Source organism: Mauremys reevesii, linkage group 1 (assembly GCF_016161935.1).
Source record: "Mauremys reevesii isolate NIE-2019 linkage group 1, ASM1616193v1, whole genome shotgun sequence".
NCBI classification, from domain to species: Eukaryota; Metazoa; Chordata; order Testudines; family Geoemydidae; genus Mauremys; species Mauremys reevesii.
In genome coordinates this window covers 114,412,358-114,438,912 of record NC_052623.1, presented here as the reverse complement: position 1 = coordinate 114,438,912, position 26,555 = coordinate 114,412,358, and the positions used below count along the sequence as shown (strand labels likewise).

The 26,555-nt window shown below is 41.6% G+C and overlaps 1 protein-coding gene across 12 annotated transcripts in view; it reads right to left on the bottom strand.

Moving 5' to 3' along the window:
- The window catches only part of TFDP1 (transcription factor Dp-1), a 129,129-nt gene that overhangs the window by 36,322 nt on the left and 66,252 nt on the right, over positions 1–26,555 (bottom strand). For 8 of the 12 annotated variants that reach the window (XM_039539727.1, XM_039539751.1, XM_039539769.1 and 5 more), the window contains exons 5-10: positions 16,220–16,341; positions 14,644–14,809; positions 14,322–14,468; positions 4,334–4,402; positions 2,245–2,396; positions 29–195 (exon numbers count right to left, since the gene is read on the bottom strand). In XM_039539727.1, coding sequence (XP_039395661.1) covers positions 29–195; positions 2,245–2,396; positions 4,334–4,402; positions 14,322–14,468; positions 14,644–14,809; positions 16,220–16,341 — 823 coding nt within the window. The remainder of the gene's footprint in view (positions 1–28; positions 196–2,244; positions 2,397–4,333; positions 4,403–14,321; positions 14,469–14,643; positions 14,810–16,219; positions 16,342–26,555) is intronic. The other 4 variants (XM_039539748.1, XM_039539762.1, XM_039539808.1 and 1 more) reach the window with 2 other exon arrangements.

Genomic DNA, 26,555 nt, shown 5'->3' with positions numbered 1-26,555 from the left:
GAGAAATATCTTACTTTGAGTAACTAACCTGTCACATATGGTTCCAGAGCTTTAGGAACCAAACTCCTTGCAATTTTTAGGTCCTCTGCTGAACAGCTTCCAGATTCTAGCCCACAAGCCATTCCCATTCGCTTTAATACTTCTATATCATCATGAATTTCAAAAGTATTGTCAAAATTAAATAGATATTCAAACCTGGAGGCGAGAAATTCAATCAGCTTGAATTACTTGCGCTAATTTTTCCAAAACATTTCCAACAGAGTGTGGTACTTCAAGAAAATGAAAACATGGCCATTACAACGTATGTAGCCTTCATATTTTGTTCTAGTGAGCAATTCCAATGTCTCAAAATTCATACCTCTTAACTATATAAGAGACAAATAATGAAAAGGTTGCACGTTGCCCAAACCATTAACAGATTTAGCTGCAGACCCATAAGAACACAAGAATGACCATACTGGATCAGACCAATGGTCCATCTAGCTCAGTATCCCATTTTTCAACAGTGGCCAATGCCAGATGCTTCAAAGGGAATAAACAGAACAGGGAAATCATCAAGTGATCCATCCTGTCATCCACTCCCAGCATCTGAAAATGAGAGGTTTATGGACACTCAGAGAATGGAGCTGCACCCCGATCATCTTGGCTAATAGCCATTGATGGACCTATGATTAAGGCTGCGAGTTTATCATGGAGATGACTTTCTGGGACCTCTGGGACTTTTGCACTGGCCACTGCTAGGACAGTCTCGGGCCACTGCACTCCCCTCCCACAGCAGCAGCAGGAGTTTGGGTGTGGGAGGGGACTCATGGGCGGCATTTACCTGGGGGGTACTTCCTGGCAGCGGCGACATCGTTCAGCTCCTAGGTGGAGGCTCCGCCGGGGGGGCTTTGTGTGCTGCCTCTTCCTGCAAGCACCGCCCCCGCAGCTCCCATTGGCTGTGGTTCCTGACCAATAGAAGCTGGTGCTTAGGGCAGAGGCAGCGCACAGAGCTGTGTGGCTGCACCTCCATCTAGGAGCTGAGGGATGTTGCCCATGTTTATTGCCCATGACCTGTCCATGACTTTTATTAAAAATACCCATGACTAAAACGTAGTCTTACCTATTATACATGAACTTATCTAATTTTTTTTTAATCCAGTTATAGTTTTGGCCTTTAAAACATCCCTTGGCAACAAGTTCCACAGGTTGGCTGTATTATATGAAGAAGTACTTCCATTTGTTTGTTTTACACCTCCTGCCTATTAATTTCATCAGGAACTCTGGTTCTTGCATTATGTGAAGGGGGCAAATAACACTTCCTTATTCACTTTCTCCACACCATTTATGATTTTATGGACTCTGCCACCACAATGTTTACCCTTTTTTCCAGATCATTTATGAATATGTTGAACAGCACTAGTCCCAGTACACCTCCTCTCTGCACTGTGAAAACTGACCATTTATTCCTACTCTTTGTCTCCTGTCTTTTAACCAGCTACTGGTCCACAAGATGACCATATCCTATGACTGTTAAGTTTCCTTAAGAGCCTTTGGTGAGGGACCTTGTCACAGCCTTTCTGAAAGCATAAGTACACTATTCCCTCTGGATCACTTTCGTCCACATGTTTGTTAACCTCCTCAAAGAATTCTAATATATTGGTGAGGCATGATTTCCCTTTATAAAAGCTGTGTTGACTCTTCCCCAGCAAATTGTGTTCATCTGTGTATCTGATAATTATGTTCTTTACCATAGTTTCAACCAATTTGCCTGGTACCGAAGTTAGGCTTTCTGTCCCGCAAATGCCAGGTTCACCTCTGGTGTCTTTTTTAAAAATTGGTATCACATTAGCTATCCTCCAGTTATCTGGTACAGAAGCTGATTTTAATGATAAGTTACATACCACAGGTAGTAGTTCTGCACTTTCATATTTGAGTTCCTTCAGAACTCTTGGGTGAATACCATCTGATCCTTGTGACTTATTATTCTTTAATGTATCAATTTGTTCCAAAACCTCCTCTACTGACACCTCAATCTGGGACAGTTCCTCAGAGCTGTCACCTAAAAAGACTGGCTCAGGTATGGGAATCTCCCTCACATCCTCTGCAGTGAAGACTGATGCAAAGAATTCACTTAGTGTCTCCGCAACGACCTTATCTTCCATGAGTGTTCCTTTAGCACCTCGATAGTCCAGTGGCCCCACTGATTGTTTAGCAGGCTTCCTGCTTTTCATGAGGTACTTAAAAAATTCATGAACAACCTACTTGTCATTTGAAATACTACAATCGATCACGGTCTTCTTGCTGGTGTTCACAATGATAAATGGCAGATGTATGACAGAATTGGAAGGCGGTGGTCGGTTTGCCTGTTGTTCTGTTTGACGATTTCGTTGAACGAGGTTCTTGAAGGCAATTTGCTGCAAAAAGTAATAGTGGCTTACAAAACTACACATATTCAACAATTATTTCTTCTTTGTTATTCTCTTATTAAAAATGTATATATTTGTGGTGTGTCTGAAGAAACTAAAGCAGAACTAGGAATCTCAGTATTTAAAAGAAATACTCAAGTCCTATCAACTTGACACTGCCAACTCTTTCCAAACTTGTAAATTACTGAAATATACAAAATACAAAAATACATTTGGAATTAACCAGTTTACTTTAATGAAAATATTTTGAAACTTAAGAAGCAGACATTTATCATGTAAATGTTCCTCCACTTCTTTAATGTTACTAAACATTGAACACAAGTCAAGGATACCATAACCCAGCAGATCTCAAACTGTAGGTCAGGACCCCAAAGTGTGTTACGGCCCCATTGTAATGGGGTCGCCAGGGCTGGCATTAGACTTGTTGGGGCCCAGGGCCAAAGCTTGAGCCCCAATGCCTGGGGCCGAAGCCAAAGGGCTTCAGCTCTGGGTGACAGGCTCAGGTTTTGGCTTTGGTTCCCCTGCCCGGGGTGGTGGGGCTTTGGTGGGCTCAGGCTTCTGTCTCCCCTCCTGGGGTCATGTAGTCATTTTTGTTGTCAGAAGGGGATTGCGGTGCAATGAATTTGAGAAACTCTGCCATAACCCAACACTAGGGCTGGCTGAAAATCTTCCAATAGAAAATTAGATTTTCGACTAAACTAAATTTTCCACAGAAAGCTGCCATTTTCCAACCAGCCCACACCAGCATTTGTGGCAATACGGTCAGTTTTCTTTCTCAACCTTTAGCCTAAAGTTATGTCTACACTACAAACCTGATCATGCCTACTAACAATATTTTCAACTGTAAGTGCACACAAAGACAAAGCACGTTCAGAATGCCCTCAGATTTTAATTTGTAAAGGTGTCACAGAATTATGCACTGAAAAATGCACAAAAGTTTGGGGAAAACTGGAGGTTTTAACCACTTCTGAGGGGCAGTTGTGGCTTCTGACAATGTAGGAGGCGTGGTGATAAAACTTCTTCAAGAAAAATTAGTATGAACTCCCAATTCCTGACACACCAGACTCCATACTAACTTCTCCTTCCTGCCACCTACAACAGTAAATAGAAGTAGTAGTTATTCACCTTGTGAAGTAATGAGGGTTCTTTGAGATGCATGTCCCTATGGGTGCTCCACTGTAGGTGTGCTTGTGCCCCTGTGCTGCTGATTGGAAAACTTCGGTAGCAGCATCCATTAGGCCTGCACATGTGGTGGAGCACCCATAGGAACACTACTTGAAGAAGAACATTAGCTAGATCTTTCTGCTAAAGTGATCAGCAATGAAAGAATTTAAATTTGGCTTTTAAATTCACCTAATTACATTTCAGAGTTACTCCACTGAGATGAACAGGGATGTATCTCACATCTTTTAGAGCTAGTGTTTCAACATGGAACTGGTTCGCATACCGAAAGTTATTTTTCCAAACATGAGGACTCAAAACTTAATTTTTTAGTGTAATATATTCGGCAGACAAATTTGGTGGCATGGCTGTATTCTCCGGTCACGAATCACAGAAAATAAAGTGCCAGTACTCATTAAAAATAAAATATACACATCTGCGAACAGCTGTAAAATAAAGAAACATTTCAAATCTGAGATCTGAATTGAATGTCAAAATTCAAGGAATATAAGTACAGGTTATATTGTCATTGTCAACAAAACCTTAGTTTAAATGCACTTGAAGCTGCCATGGAATTTAACATGGAACACTGGGTTCTTGTCAACTTCTCCTACAGCACAACAGTCTTGGCTACAGTGCTAAATTCACATTGTGTGTGTATTCTTCAATCTCCTGTTAGATCTTTTGTTTTTAATATGTGTAAGAAAAACTGGTATACAAATACAAGTTACCTTGCCCTACAGACAAGAGTACCTTGACTGTACCTGTAGAATAAGTTCTTGTAGCTGAGACTGTTTTTGCTTTATTCTTTCAAGTCTTCTCTGTCTCTCCACCTTCAGAAAGAAAAGGCGTTTTATTTTAACTGTATTTCATATTCAAATGTATTTTATGATGCAAACATTTGGCATTAAAAATGCCATCCACTGAATTTTAATACATTTTTATACTGCTTTTTAGTGCGTGGTCTCAAAAAACAAAAGTTTTTATATCAACTGGAAAACTAGGGAGTTGGCATTATATTAAATCACACACACAAAGTCTCAAAAAAATTTATGGAATTTACTATCTAAGCTAGTGAAAGTAAAATCTCATATGTGGTGTGATTTGGCAGTTTAATTCAGATATTTCCATACTAACACAATTAAACTAAAACTATTTGCAAGATTATTTCAAGCCGAAGACCTTACTCATTACAGCAAATTGCGTGTTATGAAACCACAGGTGTTAAAACAACTGAACCTCCAGTGAGTATATACACTACTGATAATTTCAAAAGTGCCTAGTAGTCAAGAGGATTTAGCTTATGGCCCAGATTTTTAAAGGTATTCAGGTGTGGCTGCACTCAGCATTGCAATGCCTAACTGACTCAGAAGCCTAAATCTCACCTTCAAAAGGAATGTAGGCACTTACAAGCCACAATCCCATTGATGGGGATGAGGGCCTAAATGAGTAAGATGCTTTAGAAAATGGGGTTTAGGGTAAAATTTGCAGAAAAACGTATATCCACGTACAATACCTGGCCTGTTTTGGAAACATTTATTTCAAGGGTGAAACTACACATTTTCCGTTGATACACGACAGTATGGTTTGTGCATTAGGCAGTGCAATTTTACAAATTTATAAAAAACTCATATTTATTATAAAAGGTACCTGGGTAAATTCAGTTATAAGTAAAATTACAACAGAACTCACATTATAATCCCTATGTCCAAATATTCAAAACCTCCTGGAAAAGCTACTCTCCTGGGCTGAATTTTTCCATGGTTTGGCTCAGTCTAGAGGCAATTTTGTGTTTTGTTTGGAAGTGAAACAAATTTCTTTACCCATTTCCACATTACAAAACAACCAGAATACAGACTTTTTCTCCAATTAAAAGGAAAATGAAATCATTTTTTCTTATGTAAGAATCAGATGTCTGAGAACTTGAAAGTTTTAAATTCAGATTGAGTCTTAATTTGCACAGAAAGAAGTACAGCAATAACTTTTGCTAATTTTGGCTGCTACGATATTAACTGCAGTACCAATTATAATGAGTATCCACATGAGAAGTCTTCAACATAAACTCTCTCTCCAGACAGATTTCAATAAAGACAAATTGAAAATCTTTTGTTCCTATACATTTTATAGGTTCTGCAGGAGGGAGCTTATAATCACCCCAAGAACAAATAGGAGGACTTTCACGTTCTTCTATGTCAGAAATTATATACAAAGAGAGAGGTTACTCACCCTGTGCACTAACAGTAGTTTGAGATGTGTGTCCCTATAGGTAGTGCCCTATCAAATTCACGGTCTATTTTGGTCAATTTCATGGCCATCAGATTTTTAAAATTGTAAATTTAATTATTTCAGTTATTTAAATCTGAAATTTCACGGGGGTGTAATTGCAGGAGTCTAGACCCATAAAGGAGTTGTGGGAGGTTGCAAGGTTATTGTAGGGAAGGTTGCGGTACTGCTACCCTTATTTCTGTGCTGCTACTGGAAGCGGCGCTGCCTTCAGAGCTGGGAAGCTAGAGAGCAGCGGCTGAAGGCAGAGCCAACGCCAACAGTAGAGCAGAAGTAAGGATTGCATGGTATTGCCACCCTTACTTCTGCGCTGCTGCCTACAGAGCTGGGCCCTCAGTCAGCAGCTGCCACTCTCCACCTGCCCAGCTCTGAAGGCAGTAGCGCAGAAGTAAGGGTGGCATGGTTTACTATTGCCATCCTTACTTCTGCGCTGCTGCTGGCGGGGCGCTGCCTTCAGAGCTGGGTGCCCAGCTAACAGCCGCAGGTCTCCAGCCCCCCAGATCCAAAGACAATGCAGAAGCGATGGTGGCAATACTGCGACCTCCCTAAAATAACCTTGCAACCCCCCTGCAACTCCCTTTTGGGTCAGAGCCCCAATCTGAGAAACGCTGGTCTCCTCTGTGAAATCTGTACAGTATAGGGTAAATGCACACAGAAGACCAGATTTCACAGTCTGACACACATTTTTCCTGGCTGTGAATTTGGTAGGGCCCTATCTATAGGTGCTCCTCTTCAGAAGACATCTTGGATTGGACATTTTCAGTAGCAGTGCCTGTTCAGCTTGCACATGCCCTCTACTTGGCCTCATGACCTGCACTGAGATCATATGGAGCTGTGCAGGTGAACTGCACTCAGTTCCTTCTTGACTGCAAGGTCTCATAAAGGAAACCCCAAAGCAAAGGTAGAGCACTCATAGGGACACACACTATCTTGGAGAACTACAGTTACTGCACAGGGTGAGTAACCTTTCCTTCTTCGAGCAGTGTCCCTATGGGTTCTCCACTTCAGGTAACTACCAAGCAGCATCCTCACGAAAAGGAGGGGGCTTTGGAGTCAGGTCCAATACTGAAATAATATTGCAGAGTCAGACACAACATACACAGCTGAATTACAGATTACTACAGAGTGCTTTGAAAAAAGTGTGTAGAGGTTCAAGTTGCAGCTCTTCAGATCTCAGTGATGGAAACATTCTTGAGAAAAACTACTAAGGTAGAGACACACCTCACTGAATGGGCTAATGTCCTAAGAAGAGGTTGAATATTATACTGATAAGAAATGATGCATCCAGATATCCACTGTGGCAAAGTTCCTCCTCTCCTCTAGTAGGTCCTGCGCTTATTGGCGGATTTCCTCCCCTCAGTGGTCTTCCCCTTGGATGAAACCCACAGTCTGGATCAACTCCTCCTATGTCTGATTAGGAGTAGTGAGGCTTGGGGGGAACCCGGGCCCGCCCTCTACTCCGGGTTCCAGCCCAGGGCCCTGTGAATTGCAGCAGTCTCTATAGTGCTACTTGTAACCGCTGCTTGACCGCTACAGCTCCCTGGGCTACTTCCCCATAGCCTCCTTCAAACACCTTCTTTATCCTCACCATCGGATCCTCCTGGTGTCTGATACTGCTTGATTGTATGGTGTTTCCTCTATCCTCCAGTAGTAAACCCTCTCAGTTCTTAGTTCCTTGTGTCTCTGGCTCCCAGCTCTTCATACGCACTTCCTTCCTCTGGCTCCTCCTCTCTTGACTGGAGTGAGCTCCCCTTTTTATACCAGGTGCCTTGATTAGCCTGCCCTGATTGGCTACAGGTGCTCCAATCAATGTAGCTCTCTCCAGTGCCTTCTAGAAAGTTCTTAATTGGCCCCAGGTGCCTTGATTAGCCTGCCCTGATTGGCTGCAGGTGCTCCAATCAATGTAGCTCTCTCCAGTGCCTTCTAGAAAGTTCTTAATTGGCCCCAGGTGCCTAGATTACCCTGGAGCAACTGCCATTTTGGTTCCCATGGTACTAGGGATTTGCTTAGCCTGGGGCTAACATACCTGTTCCTCAGTACTTTCCTGTAGCCATCCGGCCTTGCTCCATCACACCACCTAGAGAGTCTTTGTCTGGAAACTGTAGATCCCTAACATCTGTCAGCAAATTGATACAAACAATCTGGGAAGTTTCCTAAATGATTTCGTTCTGGCCATGTAAAAGACTGCAAAAGAGAGCATTAATGCAGCATCCCCCCAGGCCAGATATGGTTTGGGGAAGAAAACTGGGATATGAATAACCTAGTTAATATAGAATTCAGCTGACAACTTAGTTAAGAATTTTGGGTGTGGCTATAGTAAAAACTTATCTTTGACAAATACAGTGAAGGCAGGGATTGCCTGTAGGGACCTCCTATCTCTCCAACTCTTTGAGCAGACATAATGGCTACCAACAAGGCCATCTTCATAAATAAGTTCAGTAGTGAACAGGGAGGGAACCACTGAATCAAAGGGAGGTCTCATACACACCTGAGCACTAAGGTCCCAAACTAGAGTAGGATGTTTGATTTGAGGGAAGTTTCCCCCGACTTTTTGCTCCCCCGATTACGGTGAGAATTGTCAACACTAAGAAACCTTCTGCCAGAGAATGGAGGAAGTCATGCTAGCTGCCAAGTGAACTCTAACAGAGCTCAGAGATAACCCCAAGTTCTTCAGTTCCAGAACGTAGACCAATAGCAAAGATGAAAGGTGAAAGATGTTGCAGAACACACCAACGGCTAAATATATTACACTTTTGCAGGTTGGTATTGCGTGTAGACTCCTTCCTGCTGTTTAACGTACCCTTTTTACCTGCAAAGAGCAGGTTGATTCTATCCCTATGAACCACTGATGAGCTATGCTTTGAGGCAAAGAACGCAGAGGTTCAGATGAAGGACTCGACAAGCATCCAGAGAGAGGAGATGGGGAATGACTGGGAGACTAATTGCCTGATGATCTGCCAGCTGCATGAGGTAAGGAAGCCATGTCTGTCTTGGCCACATTGGGACTATCAGTATGAACTTGGCCTTCTTCTGTCTTGTTCTCTACTTTCAATATTAGAGGCCCTGGGAGAAAAGCAAATAACAGTCACAGTGTCCAAAGCAGGAAAAAGGCATCCCCCAGGGAGTGGCAACCCAATCCCCCTCTTGAACAGAACTGAGTGCACGCCTTGTTCATGGTAATGATGAAGAGGTCTCCCTACAGAAGACCCAAATCTAAAATAAGCAATTGAGAATCCAAGGGTCTAGCTCCAATTCATAATCCTGTGCAAAACTTCTATTTAGAGAGTCTACTGTGATGTTCTGAATGCCAGAAAAGTACCCTGCAGACATGTAGATATGACTAAGTATGCACCAATCCCATAGTCTTATAGCTTCAGAGTAAATGGAAGGCGATCTCGCTCCTCTTTGCTCATCAACATAAAACATGCAGGCCACATTGTATGTCGTGCTCTTAATGCACCTGACTCTGATCAATGGCATAAAATGGAGACAGGCATTTCTGACTGCTGAGTTCCAGCAAGCCAATGTGTAGGGTGGTCTTGTGGGGATGAGTATATAGCAATACAAGTATCTAGGTGTACTCCCTATCCCAAAAGAGATGCATCTGTTATTACAACAGTTGGAGGTGGCTAGGTAAAGAAAAATCCTGCACAGACATTGTGGGGGGTGGGAGTATCTTTCCACAAATCAAGGGAGTCCTTTATGAATTCTGGAACTGAGACCTGTTCGTCCAGACTGTTTGTTTGGAAAGTAGATGGTTGAGTCACTGTTGGAGGCATTGAAAATGCAATTTTGCATGGCTTACTATGAAGGTACATGCTGAGATATGCCCCAAATGTTGAAGGCAGTTCCTGGCTGATGTTTGCAGGCTGACCTACATTGTGAGAATAAGATTCGATAGTGTCACAAACCTGGGTGTTGGAAGGTAGGCTTTGGCAGTTACTGTATCTGCGGACGCCCCTATGAATTCTAGTAATTACACAGGTTAAAGTAGACTATTGGATATTTAACTGAAGTCCTAGCTTGAGGAACAGTGCTATGGCCTTCTGAGTGGCTAACAAGGTCTCATCATAAGATCAACCCTTCAGCAGACAATCATCAAGATACAGAAATATTACTATTGCTTCTCTGCAGATAGGTATGACCACTGCCAGAACTTTTGAGAACACTCTGGGAGCAGAGGAGAGACGGAATGGGAGAACCCTGTATTGAAAATATTCTTGGCCTAAGGCAAAATGAAGAAATGGGAAGGATAGAACACTATATGGAAATAAATATCTTGGATGTCAAGGGATGAAAAACCTTTGAATTTTTTTACCTTCAAAATTTGTTGAGGATCCTTAGATCTAGGATGGGTCTCAACCCTCCATTGTTTTTTGGGACCAGGAAGTACAGTAACTCTTCGCTTAACGTTGTAGTTATATTCCTGAAAAATGCTACTTTAAGTGAAACAATGTTAAGTGAATCCAATTTCCCCATATGAATTAATGTAAATAGTGGGGGTTAGGTTCCAGGGAAATTTTTTTCGACAGACCAAAAACTTACACACACACACAGTTTTAACAAATTTAATACTGTACACAGCAATGATGACTGAGAAGCTTGGTTGAGGTGGTGGAGTCAGAGGGTGGGATATTTCCCAGGGAATGCCTTACTGCTAAATGAGGAACTAGCACTCAGCTGAGCCCTCAAGGGTTAACACACTGTTGTTAATGTAGCCTCACACTCTAAAAGGCAGCAGGAATGGAGGAGGGGGAGAAAGCATGGCAGAGAGAGACAGAGACACACTGCGTGTGTGTGTGTGCGTGCATGTGCACTGTCCTGAGCCCTTTTGTGTGTCCTCTCCCCCCTCCCACCCCCGTGGAGACAGGGTAAAGCAGCAGGGGGCAGGAGGACACGTGCAAAGTTTCAAAGATTTCAGTGAATAGAAGATTGTTGGGGGCACAATAGATCTGGACATGGAGAAGAAGTCTGGAGATAAATGTGAGAAGGGAGGGACAGGCAGTAGAAACAAAACTGAAACTGTTTGAGCAGCATATTCCAGAAGTCCTGAGGTCTTTCTGAGTATAGCCTTCATTGATTTGAGATCTACCATACCATTCTCTCACTAGAAGGGAAAACCTATAATGGCAGCAGGCTCTAAAAGAGACCCAGTTTGGGAATATTTTAATGAAGTGCCTCTACTTGTGGGTAAGACAGGCACGCATGCAAAATGCAAACAGTGCAACAAAGAAATGCAAGGCCTGGTTGCCCGAATGAAACAACATCATGAGAAGTGTTCCTTCTCAGGAGGAAGTTGCTTTGAAGATGATGAAAGGAACATGTCTGAACATGCAGGATCTTCAGATTGGTAAAAATTTTTATTTCATACTTCTTTCTTAAAGGATTGCCTGTTGTCCCTCTGGACTATTCTTGAATTCCCATGTTGGAGAAAAATGTAGTGCCATACAGTAACAATTATCAGTTTAGATGCAGTTGTGATAAAAAAATAGATAGCTGAAATAAGCAGATCTTCCTTTTACAATTTCACCTTTCAAGTAGTACTGAGTGTCAGTGAATGCAATGAGTAATACTGAAGCAGCAGTATGGCGGTAATAATTAAATAACTACACTGACTTATTTTGTTTCGGAGAATCCATCCTCAACATACAGGATTCTGAAGACTATCCACCTTCAAGATCACCATCATTTTCTATAGTTTCAGAGTAATATGCCAATGATAGTGTTTCAGTCACATCATGTATGTCACATAGCCACAGTATATCACCTGTAGCAAAAAGAAAAAAAATCTCCATCATCCAGAAACAACCATAGTTTGTGATAAGACAAAGCCAATTACAAAAAGAGGTAATTGATTAAAAAATTGCCTGGTTTCTTTATGCAACAAACTCACCTTTCCATATGACTGAGAACCCACACTTCATTAATATGGTTCAGTCATTAAGACCAGGATACAGTCCACCCAACAGAGCAGATGTCGCAGGGAAATTGCTGGATAAAGTGTATGAAAGAGAAATTGAGCAGTGTGCAAAAGGTCTAAAGGGTAAAATTGTTAACCTGAGTCTTGATGGGTGGAGTAATGTCCACAATGATCCTATTCTATGTGCTTGTGTGAAAACAGAAGAAAGGAATGTCTTCCTTACAGAAACAACTGATACATCAGGAAACGCACACACAGCAGTATACTTACAAGAAGTAGCAGTAAAAGCTGTAACAAACTGTGAAAAAAATTCAAATGTCCAGTACGCAGCTTGATCACAGACAATGATGCAAATGTATCCAAGATGAGAAGAAATTATTTAGAAGAGAGGCCCAAGCTAATAACATACTGTTGCAGTGCTCATTTGATGCACCTCCTAGCCAAAGACTTCAGTGTTCCAGAAATAAAGGCTAATGTTACTGAAATTGCAAAATACTTCCATAACAACCACTTTGCAGCAGCAGCTCTGAAAAAAGTGAGAACCACCAAGTTAACTCTCCCACAAGACGTGCAATGGAACTCAGTAGTGGACTATTCTGAGCACTATATCAAGAACTGGCCTAACCCAATGACCATTTGTGAACAAATTTATGAAAAAAATAGATGGCACTGTCACAGCCAAAGTTCTCATCATTGGGCTTAAGAGAAATGTTGAACACATGCTTAATACCCTGAAGCCTTGAACAAAATGCAGTGAAATAGCTGTTTTATTGATGATGCTATTGACATTTGGAAGGAATTGAGTGAGATCTTAAAAAGAGAAAATATGCAATGACAGAATTAAATTACAAGCATTAAAAAAAACCAAATGGGACAAGCACCATCTCTAGCTCATTTTCTTGTACGTACTCTCAATACTCGGTACCAGGGTCAAACCTTAACTGCGAAGAAGAGGAACTGGCTATGACATGGACATCCAACAATCATCCCTCCATAATGCCAACTATAATAAACTTCAGAGCTAAGGGTGAACCATTCAAGAAATATATGTTTGCCGATGATGTTTTAAAGAAAGTTACACCAGTGAACTGGTGGAAGTCATTAAGCATGTGGATTCAGAGACTGTTGAAGTGATAATCTCACTTTTAATAGCAGTAGCTTCTTCTGCCAAAAGAATATTTTCTTCCTTTGGACTAATTCATTCCAAATTGAGAAATCATTTGGAACCTGAAAAAGCAGGAAAGCTTGTTTTTCTTTTCCAGATTATGAACAAACAGGAAAATGAAGGTGAAGACGACTGAGTTAGCTGCAGAAGCCAATATTTTAAGTTTCTCATGTTGACCTGGCTGACAGTCGATTAATTTTTTTTTTTAAATATTTCATTTAACTATTTTAGTTAAACAATTTTAACAAAAACAAACCTGATTTTAAAAAACTTGAATGTTTAACTAAATTCAAAAATTCTTATGCTTGTTTTGTTAAAATATTATATGGTTGTTGTTGAAGAAAAAAAATCCAGAATACACAACGTTGTTGTTTTAATTAAATAAAACAATTAAAATGTCTGTCTGGTGATGTTTCCTCCTAATACAGAATGGCAAGAAAATCCTCCAAATATTAATGATTAGCCTCCGTTGAACTGGAGATCACCTCTCATTGACTTCTAAATATCTGCTTCAATTATCTTTGATAAATAAAATAACCCAACAATCATTCATTTTCTAATATAGCTGTAAAACTAATCTGAAAAGTTTTCAAAATAAATCACTTTAAAAATGGATAGTGTGTACCTTCTAAAAATGAAATCTACATCCATCTCTGAGTTGTGAAGAATATGTATTAAGGTTATAACAACCAACAAGAATGCACTTGTATGTAGAAATGCATGATTAAATTGAATCTTCCTGACTACTGATTTAAATCGATTTGATTTAAATCAAATCCATCCTGATAGCCTGCTTGGCGGTTGCCACACAGGGAATATAGGGGAGCGGTGAGCTGATGCGGGGCTGTCGGACCACCTTGGTTCGAAGCCCCCACCAGCTAGCTCCAATGGGCTGCTCTTTCTTCAAGCAGTGGACAAAGCAAGCGGCTGCCAAACAATGCTATAAGGGAGAACTGGGCAACTTTGAATGAGCATGTTCTCTAATTGATCAGCAACGAGACAACGAAACAACGTTAACTGGCACGACATTAAGTGAGGAGTTACTGTACCTTACTAGAACCCCTTCCCTCTGTGCTGAACAGGAACTGGTTCTATAGCTCCTATTGTCAGAAGAGAGTCACCATACTGCCTTAGCAGGTGCTTGTGAGGAGAGTCTCAGAAGAGAGATGGGAAGAGGGGGATGGTGTAGAGGGAGGGACGTAAAGTGGATTGAACATCCTGATATTGCTATCTCCAAGCCACACTTGTCCAAAGGGACTCAGACACCCAATGATTCTGTATTGCTAGCTCAGAAGACCATATTCAGGTAGGGTTAGATAACATTAAAAATCTTTTAGATTTATCCAAACAAAAATACCAACTACTGTATTTCCCACATGTATACCTCTAAATTCTGACATTCCTGAGCTGAGTTAGTAGGTAGACCAATCCATTTGATTTCCTTCTTCTCCTTAGAGATAATATTCATAGCCATAAGGACATTTAAGGCATCGTAGACACGTCGTCTAATATTCTTCTGGTCATAAGCCTGCTGTAGACATAATGAATTAATCAAAAATATGCCTGTGACAAAAACTTTGAAAATGTATTACAGTAGATGAGTAAACTCAGCTAGTATCTCAATTGTTTGATTTAGCATTAGGAAAAACAAAAAACTTACATCTTTTTCCCCACTCAAGTGGCATGTAACCCAGCAACATACTTACTGATTCATTTGGTGAAATGTGATTATCCGTGGTACTAAACTCTGCAACCAACTCATCCGCCACCTCATTGTATGAGGTGGTTCCTTTTCTCTGTACCTTCTCACAAACCTTCATAGAGAAGTGTCGCAAACCCTTGCCATTCTTCTCTCCTTTTTTATTGCGCTTCCTAGAAAAATACATTTTAAAGAAACCGATCAATCTTCCAGTTTTCTAGTTTGCCAGATAAACACACATTGTTCTGAAATAAAACCTTTACAATTTTTAATCCGCAAAGAAGGCATTGTACGCCTAAAACAGGACAATCAAAGTTATTTTCCTGAATCATGGATTCGATTAAATTTACAACTAATTCTTTGTATTATCTTGAATATGAAACACATCGAGCTAAATTCATCCCTGCTGTAACTCCGCTAGTTTCAATACCAGAGATTAATTTGGATGATTACATTTAGAAGATGTCAAAATTAGTGGTAAAGAAGTTTCTTCTGAAAAGGAGGACAGTAAAGAAAAAACATTCCTATTAACATTAACATCTTCAAGTTGGGGGAAAAAAAGGAAGGACTAAAACTAGAAACCCTGTGAACTGCAGGAGCTAAAATTTATTTTTCTAAAGCATATATAATTTGACATTTAGAAAAGTTAAAATAGTCAAGTATGTTGACTCAAAATCTGATATTGTATTCAACATTACAGAATAACCAAAATATGGATTTGAACGGTCATGGAATACAGCTTTACTATGAATGCTTCAGACCTAGGGTAGATTGCTTCCTACAATACTTTCAGTATTATTGCATAAGCATTTAGAAGAATATGATAGTTAAGTTCTCACATTTCAAATGAAAAATTGTCTGGGTAACTAAGACAAATATTTTGTTACAATAAAATGTAAATATGAAAGTCAGCAAATAGAATAGCTTTCAATTTCTGTATATATGGGTGCTTAAATACTTTAGGAACAATACAACTCCATAATCCCCTAATATAAATATTTCCTAGCCAAAAAACAACAACAGACACACCAATAAATGTTAACTTTAAAGAAACTACATTCATCAATGGGTCCTTCAAAACAATCTTGTGCATAATAAACCCTCAAAGCACGTTTATGGTAAATCTGGAAGTGACGCTTTCTTCAAGTTGAGCTACGATCTTACTCTTCTCATTTAAAATTGTCTGCAGAATTATGCTTGTTTGGATTGAAACAATATATTGCATTTATATTTTATCTGACAGTACAAGAGGATGAAAAATCTCAGTTGATTTCACTTGTTCTTTTAAGAGCCACTATCTTAGTGTAAATATGACATCAGAACACTACGTGTCCGTTTGTTTCCTCAGAAATGTGTCTTTTGCTACACTAAAGTGAAAAGGTGTTCTTATTTATCTCTCTACTCCAGGTATTAAACATAAACTTAGAGATCTCTTAAATTAAATCTAAGCTGAACCCCTCCTTCATATCAGTGTACTTACAGAGCACATCAATTAAAAAAAAAAAAAGAAAAAAAAAGAACTTTAGGACAAAATTTCCAAACAATTCTATTAAACCCTTGTAACTTAACAGAATTTTGCTCACCCAGCAGACCAAGGCGAAGAGTCTGCAGTCTGGTTCTGTGATACAAAGTGTGAACTGGGTGTATGTGGACTTCCTACCAGGATAGTATTTGGCGCTGAAGGTCTCTGAGGTGTACCAATAACCTACAGTTAAAACAAAATAATTTGGAATACAGTCAGAAGACTCCCACATTATTCAGATGCATTTCCCCCACCTTTCTGGAGTAATTTCTTTATTTCCACCTATCTCTGTGAGATAAATAAAATACCACCATACTACTAAAAAACCTGAGCAGTTGTACATGGGTTTTGTACATATTGGCCTAGACAACTGTATGTTCAGGTGACAAGTTTTTATTTTTCCTTCCTTTGATCAATCTCATTTGCTTTCTTGATTTATGATCAAAATTTGGCACAAATCTCACAGAAGTCAAAGAAGCCTCAAAAACTTAACACTAGAAAGTCAGCAAAATTTAAAGAGGAAAGGATAAACTAAGCTTATAATAGAAAACAAACAAAAAGGAACTCTAAAGCCACTAACTCCTCTGGTAAGTAGGCATAAAAAGTAGCGTCTACTGCAAAGAACAGCCACATCATCTCTTCTGATTCTCTCTCCTTCCTGCTACTGCATCAAAAACAAAACCAACATAGACCGCTTTGGGCTTGGGTAAAAGTAAAAGTCACTCTTCAGTCCACTTCAGATTAATCAGGTTTACCATGAATAGAGCCAATTTTCACAGTATACACGGAACCCTGTTTTCTCTACAGTTGTAGAACTGGATGATGCAGTAACCCTCACCTCTGCTGTAGGATTGTATTTCACATCTAATCCTGCATAACAATATAACTTTCTAAAGCTTATAGTTATGAAGAAAAACCTCTAAAACAAACTGATACAGAATAGACTTCCTGATTTTGCAGAAAAAAATCTGCCTATTCATCTGAATTGCATCTACCTCCCCAAGAGAGGCATTAAATTGAACCTGAAAGCTAAAACCTCAAAACATCCTGCCCCCCCTCCATATTTTTTCTGGGTGTCAAATGCCTCAGTATCCTTCTACCCAGTTGCCTCAAGCTTCTTCCCCAGTCCAATTTCAATAGATTAGCGTCAATACAAAATTCTATAGCACAATGAAAATTGAAAGTTTAAGAGCAGCTGAAGATGAAACACATTCCAGATTTGAAATTCATATTCAATTCATTATTCAAATACACAATACAAGGAATACTTTAAAGACTATTATTCTGTTTCATATTTAATTTAATAAGCACCTCTTACGTTACTTGAAATCAGTCCAAGACTTTCAACATGACACAGAATTAAGTGCTGATAAGCTGCAGAAGTCAGATGTTGCCACAGAATTTAGGCCCAGTGTGCCACAGTACAGGGCCCTAGCTATACTATCCCCGAGGGAATTCTGTGCAAAAAAAATGAAAATTCTCTGCACAATATTTTAAAATTCTTCAAACTTTATTTCTCAATAAATAAATGTGGTAGCTCCAGCATGGCACTGGGGAGCACAGGCCACTGGCTGCATGAAGGTGGGAGATCACCCTGCAGCCCTCAGCCCCTGGGACAGGGACTCAGCAGCAAGGCTGTACCCAACCCTGACACAGCGCAAAGGCTGGGCCTGCCCCAGGAACACCCCAGGGCCCTGCCCCTCTGTGCTAGACACACCAGGCATGGGCAGGCAGGCTCAGTCCAGCAGGATCCAAGTGTAGAGGGGCTTGGTGTGGGTGGATCCAGGTGTGAGATAAGAGTTATGTGTGGGCAATCTGGGTGCGGGCGGCTCAGTGAGAGATCTGGATGCACAGGGTCTTGTTGGGAGGTTCCAGGTGCAGAGGCAATGGGACTTTGCAGAGGGTCCAGGTGAAGATGGTTGGGGCTCAGCAGGGGGAAATCTGGGTGTATGGGCCTCAGCGGGGTGGTCCATATGAAGGGGAGGTGGGGTTCATGGAGGTGGAGGTTTGATGGGCCTGCTTAACAGGGGAGTTCCAACTGCAGCTGCTGCAGAGGGGATGCTCCAAGCCAGACACCTGCTCCCTCCCTCACGCCCAATGTTGCGTTACATGCGGGCCGGATAAAGCACAACAACCAATATGACTGCAAGCTGAATCATTTATTGTGTACAATGCATCATATTATATAGGCTTCTCCATATTAGCAAACGTCAGACACACCAACATCACATTGCTGCTGATTGGTTCTTTGTCCGATACACACGCTTTTCACATGCATGGCCCTTTGCTCACTGGTTCCCCATTTCCCATGCAATCCATCTAATTATGGTCTTGTTTATCACCTTGAAACCGATCCCAGCCAGGCCATCTGGCGCCTGCCTCCTCCTGGCTAGCTCCCTACTTTCTCACAATAACTTTATCTAACCCCTCTGTCCTTGTGACCTGCTGCTGTAACTTTCCACCAAGGCAGCATAGGGATGAAATATCCCCACATCTCCCCCTCTTTTCTTAAAGAGACTTTCAACAAACCGCTCCAAATTTTATTGCAAAAGGCGTACAAAACAGGGCAAGCAAATAAAAAAAAACAAAAAACAACTCCCAACGCAATTATTCCCGTATGGAGAAGAAAAAATAACCCAAGTGGGCCAGCCAAAGCCATTAAGCCAGTCCCACAAAGGATTATAATCATGCGTAAGCTTATGCATATTATCCTGCAATTGCTAAAGCAACGCATATATAAAATGCAAATAATCAAATAAATTCATACAACACATACCTTCAAAATTCTTACAACCATGTCCTTGCTTTCCAAGACTGTTGGTATGCAAATTTTAATAACCATTCTAAATTAAAAAATTTGGCCAATAAAGTTTCTCTCTTACTTAAGAAATGTATTAAACTTTAGTGTATCACATTTTTCTTATATAACCAAACACTTTGTATTCTAAGTTAAACAAAACCAGTATCTGCATTTCAATCCAACCCTTCCGCTTAATTTCAAATCAGACCATCTCATAAAAATATTAAACACAACAATTCTGGCCACAAGACAAACACCACAAAACAGAACATAGAACACAAAACATAATTTTGACTATGCCAGTAAATCATGGTACGTTGAATGCTGTACAGCTGGCATTAATTTTCTTTGATTATCTAAAAAACAAAAACAGGTCTACCCCTTCTGGGCAGTCAATCATTACTTAAAATATACAAATACTCTTGTTGATTTCAGGCAAAACAGAGGAATTACCCCATATTTTCTCGTATGTGTTTCTTAGACAGCCCTGGTTTCAGCGGCTTCTTCCTTATCAGTTAGATAATTTGCATTAACACAGATGCTTTCTGGCTTGCTTTTTTTACTTTTAACTTTTAAACACTGAAAGAAAACATCACCACTTACAGTGCCCTTAGAGCCTAATACAATTTTCATTACATAGCACTGTATACATTCTTTAACTAATTTAACAAAATTGTTCATAGCCAAATGATTGCAAACTAATTTCTTCGCCTGAATTTATTTACAAACATTTCAAAAAACACCAAAAACTTTTCTCTTTAGCATCTTTACAAAGTTCAACTGCTGTTCCCTCCAGCAACTACAGAGTTAACTTTTCACTTTCCTTAAAATCACTTGCTCTTACCTTAAATCACTTGCTTGTCTCCCAACAGCCACTTACCAATCCAAATCACCATTCCAAATATCCTCCTGGGTATTTGAAATCCTTATGCTTATATTCACTTACTCCTTCCTTCCACTACACCCTCAAAAGTTTCCAACCTGTTTTCCAATCTCTCTGTCTGTTGTCTGCCCGCCTGGGCCCGATCCTTTTTTTTCTTGCTGAACCGTCCCTATCCTAGGCACAAACTTATTCCACTACCAATTTAGCTAGGAGGGTGCATTTCTGAACTAGCCCCCACCCTTCTGGTCTCTTCTGTGAACAGTTATCTGTACTTTCCCACCGTGGGGGCTACATTCTCATGCATATAACTTTAATTACAGCATCTGCTTTCCGCCTATCTTATTTAAGATTGGCTACATCTAATATCAAGCAGCCTTGCAGCTGCCAATAATCAGCACATAACACAAGAAATTACAAAAATCTAGTAAGGCTAACAAAAGCACTTTATGTAAAGGTACTTTGGGTCACATAGGCCCAAAGCCATTCTCCCGAATTACCTAGATTTATGCCTAATGACACCAACAACTCCCCCCTTTGAGAATACTCAACAAACTTTTGGCTGAGTTTTCTCAAACTTTGAGGACAAAAAGCAATTAAGCTCTAGGCAGCTGGGGTTAGTAATGAGGGGGTAATTAATTCCACATTCATCCTCCCCATGGACCCAGCAGGATTCGGTATGTGGAAGCCCACACCCCCCTAACCGGTCCACATGCTGGGGAGCAGCACTGTGAATGTACACCCCTCCACCCAAACAGTGTCCAGGTATGTCTCCATAACCCCAGATCAGATGGTACTCCTGATGTATCTGTAAGGGCAGTGGGCCATCCTGGTGCTCAAGATCACTCTGAATGGCCATCAGCTGGTCATTCAGGATTTTAAACGTACTAGCTCCCACTGCAATGCCTTCCCAGCCTCAGTAATAGCCCATACCATCTCTGCCAGTAGCTTCTGGGTCATAAAACTAATGGCGGAAATGACATGTAACTCACCAACTCCAGCCTGTACTTGGGTTAGCGGAGCTCCAACAATAGGAAACTGGATAAGGGCAATATCATTTACAATCCAATTAGGGAGGGCAATACATACTGAAGGATTTATCCAAAACACAGGGCGCAACCGGTAAAATAAACCCCAAAATCCAATCAATACCACATTCCCCAGCAGGAGTCCCACAAATTTCATCCTGACAGTGTACAATTCTTTGTTTCTTCACCAGGGTCAGTTCTCAATGTCCTTTTAGTCAGGAATTCCTGGACTTTGGCAATGTCAATGATGTGAGTGTTTTTTCTTCTTTTCCACCACCGTCGTGGTTCAGCTTCTACGGGGGAGATTACCAGGACATCATCCTGTAGTGGTTTTGCTTCTTTCAAAAGAATCCAATGACACAATGGGGGCTGCCAGTGGACAAGGGAAAGGTTAACCAGCACGTCACCTTGTCCTTTTTTCCTGCTGTCCAAAAGCACAATGAAGCTAGAAAAGGAAATAGGCTAATCATCAGTAGGAGAATTCTTCTGATGTGGAGGGGTCTTTTTGCAGTGAGAATCATGGGTCCAAGCAGTCAGTCTCCTGGTTCCAAGGAGTGGCAGGGCTGCTAAGGTCTTTGGGCAGCTCTTCCATACCTGTGAGAAGAGACAGCTAACACATTCCGTTAGTGCCTGGCAGGGTTTTGCAGCTCTCATAGCTTTTTGGGCCCAGTCAAGCCCCCCTTTTTCTTGGCTGTCCGCCAAGTCTTAGCTGTGAGCGGTGTCCTTGACTGGGGCCAGAAAGAATGAGCTTTCTTCGGTTAACTCATTCTGTTCTTTTTCCTTCCCTCCTTGGCTTCTTTTAATCTGTGCATCCTGTGTCAGGACACCCAGCTGTTGCAGCTCATACCGGAGAAGCATTACGGTTTTCCCAGCATTGTCCCAGGCTCAGACCAGCCAGCGTAGGACGCCTTCTCCAGGTTCCTGCCAAAACAATTTACTCGCTTGTAGGTCCGAACGACCTCCGGGGCCACGGCACGGGCCTCTGCCTGCGCCGTGCACTCCAACATCTTCCCGTCCAGGGCTCGCTTCCAGCGGAGCACCTTCTCGTCCTGGGCCCGAAGGGTGGTTAGGAGGGGCCTCCCTAGCTCCCCCTCTTTTCTTAATAAGCAAGTCAGCACAGCAGGGGAGATCTTTTCCCCCTGTCGGTTCATGATGTGCAATAAAAACTTCTGTATTGTCTTTTCTTCAGCTGATGCAGCGGTACTCATACTTAATTTACAGCCGCTCACCTGTGAGCTCACACACGCCTCTCTCGGACGTCCAGGGGCTGCCTTTACCGCAGTACCTCCTGCCGCGGCTGTAACCCCCGCGTTTCTTTTCAAGCACTGACGAACGATCCGACTTGTTCGAATCGCATCACGTCGGGGTCACCATTTGTTGCGTTACATGCGGGCCGGATAAAGCACAACAACCAATATGATTGCAAGCTGAATCATTTATTGTGTACAATGCATCATATTATATAGGCTTCTCCATATTAGCAAACGTCAGACACACCAACATCACATTGCTGCTGATTGGTTCTTTGTCCGATACACACGCTTTTCACATGCATGGCCCTTTGCTCACTGGTTCCCCATTTCCCATGCAATCCATCTAATTATGGTCTTGTTTATCACCTTGAAACCGATCCCAGCCAGGCCATCTGGCGCCTGCCTCCTCCTGGCTAGCTCCCTACTTTCTCACAATAACTTTATCTAACCCCTCTGTCCTTGTGACCTGCTGCTGTAACTTTCCACCAAGGCAGCATAGGGATGAAATATCCCCACACCCCAATTCCCCTATCCCCTTCTCTTTCCCATCCTATCCCCCTTCCACACAATCCCAACCTCTCCCCTATCCCACCCCACCTTCCTTCCCCATTGCCTCTCCCCCTTTACCCTGCCCCACTGCTGGCACTCACTCTTGTATAGAAAACAGGATGGCTCCCGGCTTACTGAAGGGGTGCAAAACTAGCACTAGGACCCAGGAGGAGACATCCAGCTGCGGAGCAGAGCAGCACACTCTGAGCCAGGCAGCTCTGCATGCGCAGAAATGGGGGGCTTGGAGAAAGGGGCAGGAGAAGTGGCATATGAACCCATGTATGTCTGCCCCCCTCTTAGCGCCCCCCCACGGTCTGCCTCTATTTGGTGGACAATGCTCCTCCCCCCCACTATGCCCATAGGCATCCCCAGCCTCTTCTTCCACTTTCCCCAGCTTTCATAGAATATCAGGGTTGGAAGGGACCTCAGGAGGTCATCTTGTCCAACCCCTGCTCAAAGCAGGACCAATCCTCAACTAAATCATCCCAGCCAGGGCTTTGTCAAGCTGGGCCTTAAAAACCTCTAAGGAAGGAGAGTCCCACCACCTCCCAAGGTAACCCATTCCTGCGCTTCATCACCCTTCTAGTGAAAAAGTTTTTCCTAATATCCAACCTAAACCTCCCCCACTGAAACTTGAGACCATTACTCCTTGTTCTGTCATCTGGTACCACTGAGAACAGTCTAGATCCATCCTCTTTGGAACCCCCCTTCAGGTAGTTGAAAGCAGCTATCAAATCCCCCCTCATTCTTCTCTTCTGCAGACCAAACAATCTCAGTTCCCTCAGCTTCTCCTCATAAATCATGTGCTCCAGCCCCCTAATCATTTTTGTTGCCCTCTGCTGGACTCTTTCCAATTTTTCCACATCCTTCTTGTAGTGTGGGGCCCAAAACTGAACACAGTATTCCAGATGAGGCCTCACCAATGTTGAATAGAGGGGAATGATCACGTCCCTCGATCTGTTGGCAATGCCCCCTACTTACACAGCCCAAAATGCCATTAGCCTTCTTGGCAACAAGGACACACTGTTGACTCATACTTTCCTTTACTTCCCTGTCATGTTCTGCAGGGAAGCAAAGAAATCTGTGGGGGGCACGTTTTCTGCGCATGCGCCTTGGCACAGAATTCCCCCAGGAGTAAGCTATACCTACCCCACAACATTGTTTCTGAATTAAGTTTGAATAGCCACCTAAACCCATATTTAAGTGGAGTTAGCCTGATGTGAGGTTTTGGCAGAACAAGTGTTAATAACTAAGGTCACAGAGCTTGAAAGATTTTCCCCATCACCTACTGGGCAGGACTAAACCTACTAACCAGATGTCCATATGAACAATTATAAGGAGTCTACTAGCAAAAGCCCTGGTGAAAAGCCAAGCCTATTTTCTCTGCAGCCCCTAAAGACTTAGAAGGGGGAAGTTGCTGGTATTCCTACCAGGGTGTTGTCCCTATACCTTAAACAGGGACTCCATCTCTCATATCAGCTATGCTCCCTTTCAACTGCTGGAAAGCTTTGAATTCTCTCCTCCCACCCCCCATTACCTTCTCCACATACTCCAGAAATTTCTATCTGTTGTGGAAGGTCACCTGTTCTTCACTCCTCACCCCCTACCCACAATCCTGCTAGTTGTTGCTGAGAGTAGAAGGGGCATAAAAAGGTTGCATGTCAGCTTTCCTCCTTAAATAGCCCCAGCACTTCTGTTGCATTTCATAGCTTCGTCTGACAATGTCAGCAGCAGGGATAATGGAAGAGTCTGAAAGTTCAAAAGCTTGATCTACACTGGGAAAGTGAGTTATGTTTAATCCCCTCCCCACCAAATTGCCCCGTTTTCATACTCTTGGGTCTTGCAACATTCCTATTTCATTAGTTCTCCAGTCACCACAGACTCTTCCTTCCTAGTTGTTACCTGATATTCTAGTGTAAAAAAGACAGTCTGGAGATAAATGTGAGAAGGGAGGGACAGGCAATAGAAACAAAAGTGAAACTGTTGAGCAGCATAATCCAGAAGTCTTGAGGTCTTTCTGAGTGTAGCCTTCATTGATTTGAGATCTACCATACCGTTCTCTTACTAGAAGGGAAAACCTATAATGGCAGCAAGCCGTAAAAGAGACCCAGTTCGGGAATATTTTAATTAAATTCCTCTACCTGTTGGTAAGACAGGCATGCATGCAAAATGCAAACAGCGCAACAAAGAAATGCAAGGCCTGGTTGCCAAAATGAAACAACATCATGAGAGGTGTTCCTTCTCAGGAGGAAGCTGCGTTGAAGATGATAAAAGGAATATGTCTGAACATGCAGGATCTTCAGGTTGGTAAACTTTTTTTTATTTCATACTTCTTTCTTAAGGACTGCCTATCTTCCTTCTGGACTATTCTTGAATTCCCATGTTGGAGGAAAAAAAATAGTACCATAGAGTAACAACTATCATTTTACCTGACAGTTGTGATTAAAAAAATAAATAGCTGAAATAGGCAGATCTTCCTTTTACAGTTTTACCTTTAAAATACAGTAGTACTGAGTGTCGGTGAATGCACTGAGTAATATTAAAGCAGCAATATGGTAATAATAATTAAACTGCATTGACTTATTTTGTTTAGGAGAATCCATCCTCAACATAGAGGATTCTGAAGACTATCCACCTTCAACAGGGGCGGCTCCAGGCCCCAGCATGCCAAGCACGTGCTTAGGGTGGGAACCCCTGACCTTCAAGATCACCATCATTTTCTATAGTTTCAGAGTAATATGCCAATGATAGTGTTTCAGTCACATCATGTATGTCACATAGCCACAGTATATCACCTGTAGCAAAAAGAAAAAAAATCTCCATCATCCAGAAACAACCATAGATAAGTTTGTGATAAGAACAAACCAATTACAAAAAGAGGTAACCGATGAAAAAATTGCCCAGTTTGTTTATGCAACAAACTCTCCTTTCCATATAATTGAGAACCCACACTTCATTAACATGGTTCAGTCATTAAGACCAGGATACAATCCACCCAACAGAGCAGATGTCACAGGGAAATTGCTGGATGAAGTGTATGAATGTGTGGAAGTAGAGAAAGAACTGACAGGGATTTGTAGGGGATCTTAATGCATAACAGTTTCTGTTAGCAAGAGTCAGGCTAGCTGTAACCCATATCACACGAGATTTGTAGAAGCGAGGATTGTGTGAGGCAAATGGGAAAGAACTGTGTGAGAAGTTGTTGCGACCTTGTGTCGATAACGAGGAATGTAGACTGGCGTCTAAATAGAAGTGAGAAAAATAAGATATCAAGATGGCCTATGTATAAACAAAATGCAGCTGTTGCTTATTATTGTATGTAACAAAAATATATGCTTGCTGTAATTGTTTGCCTGTAGAGAGACCTGCCTAGGAGGGAGAAACCCTGTGTTCTAGCGCACTCTCTCCCTCTATGCAACTGTAAAGAGAAAATAAAGTATCTGACTCTGCTGCACCCAACCAAAAAGTGAGACCTAAGTTTTTCTCTGACAAAAGAGAAACTGAGCAGTGTGCAAAAGGTCTAAAGGGTAAAATTGTTAACCTGAGTCTTGATGGGTGGAGTAATGTCCACAATGATCCTATTCTATGTGCTTGTGTGACAAAAGAAGAAAGGAATGTCTTCCTTACAGAAACAATTGATACATCAGGAAATGCACACACAGGAGAATACTTACAAGAAGTAGCAGTAAAAGCTATAACAAACTGTGGAAACAATTCAAATGTCTAGTACGCAGCTTGGTCACAGACAATGATGCAAATGTATCCAAGATGAGAAGAAATTATTTAGAAGAGAGTCCCAAGCTAATAATATACTGGTGCAGTGCTCATTTGATGCACCTCCTAGCCAAAGACTTCAGTGTTCCAAAAATAAAGGCTAATGTTATTGA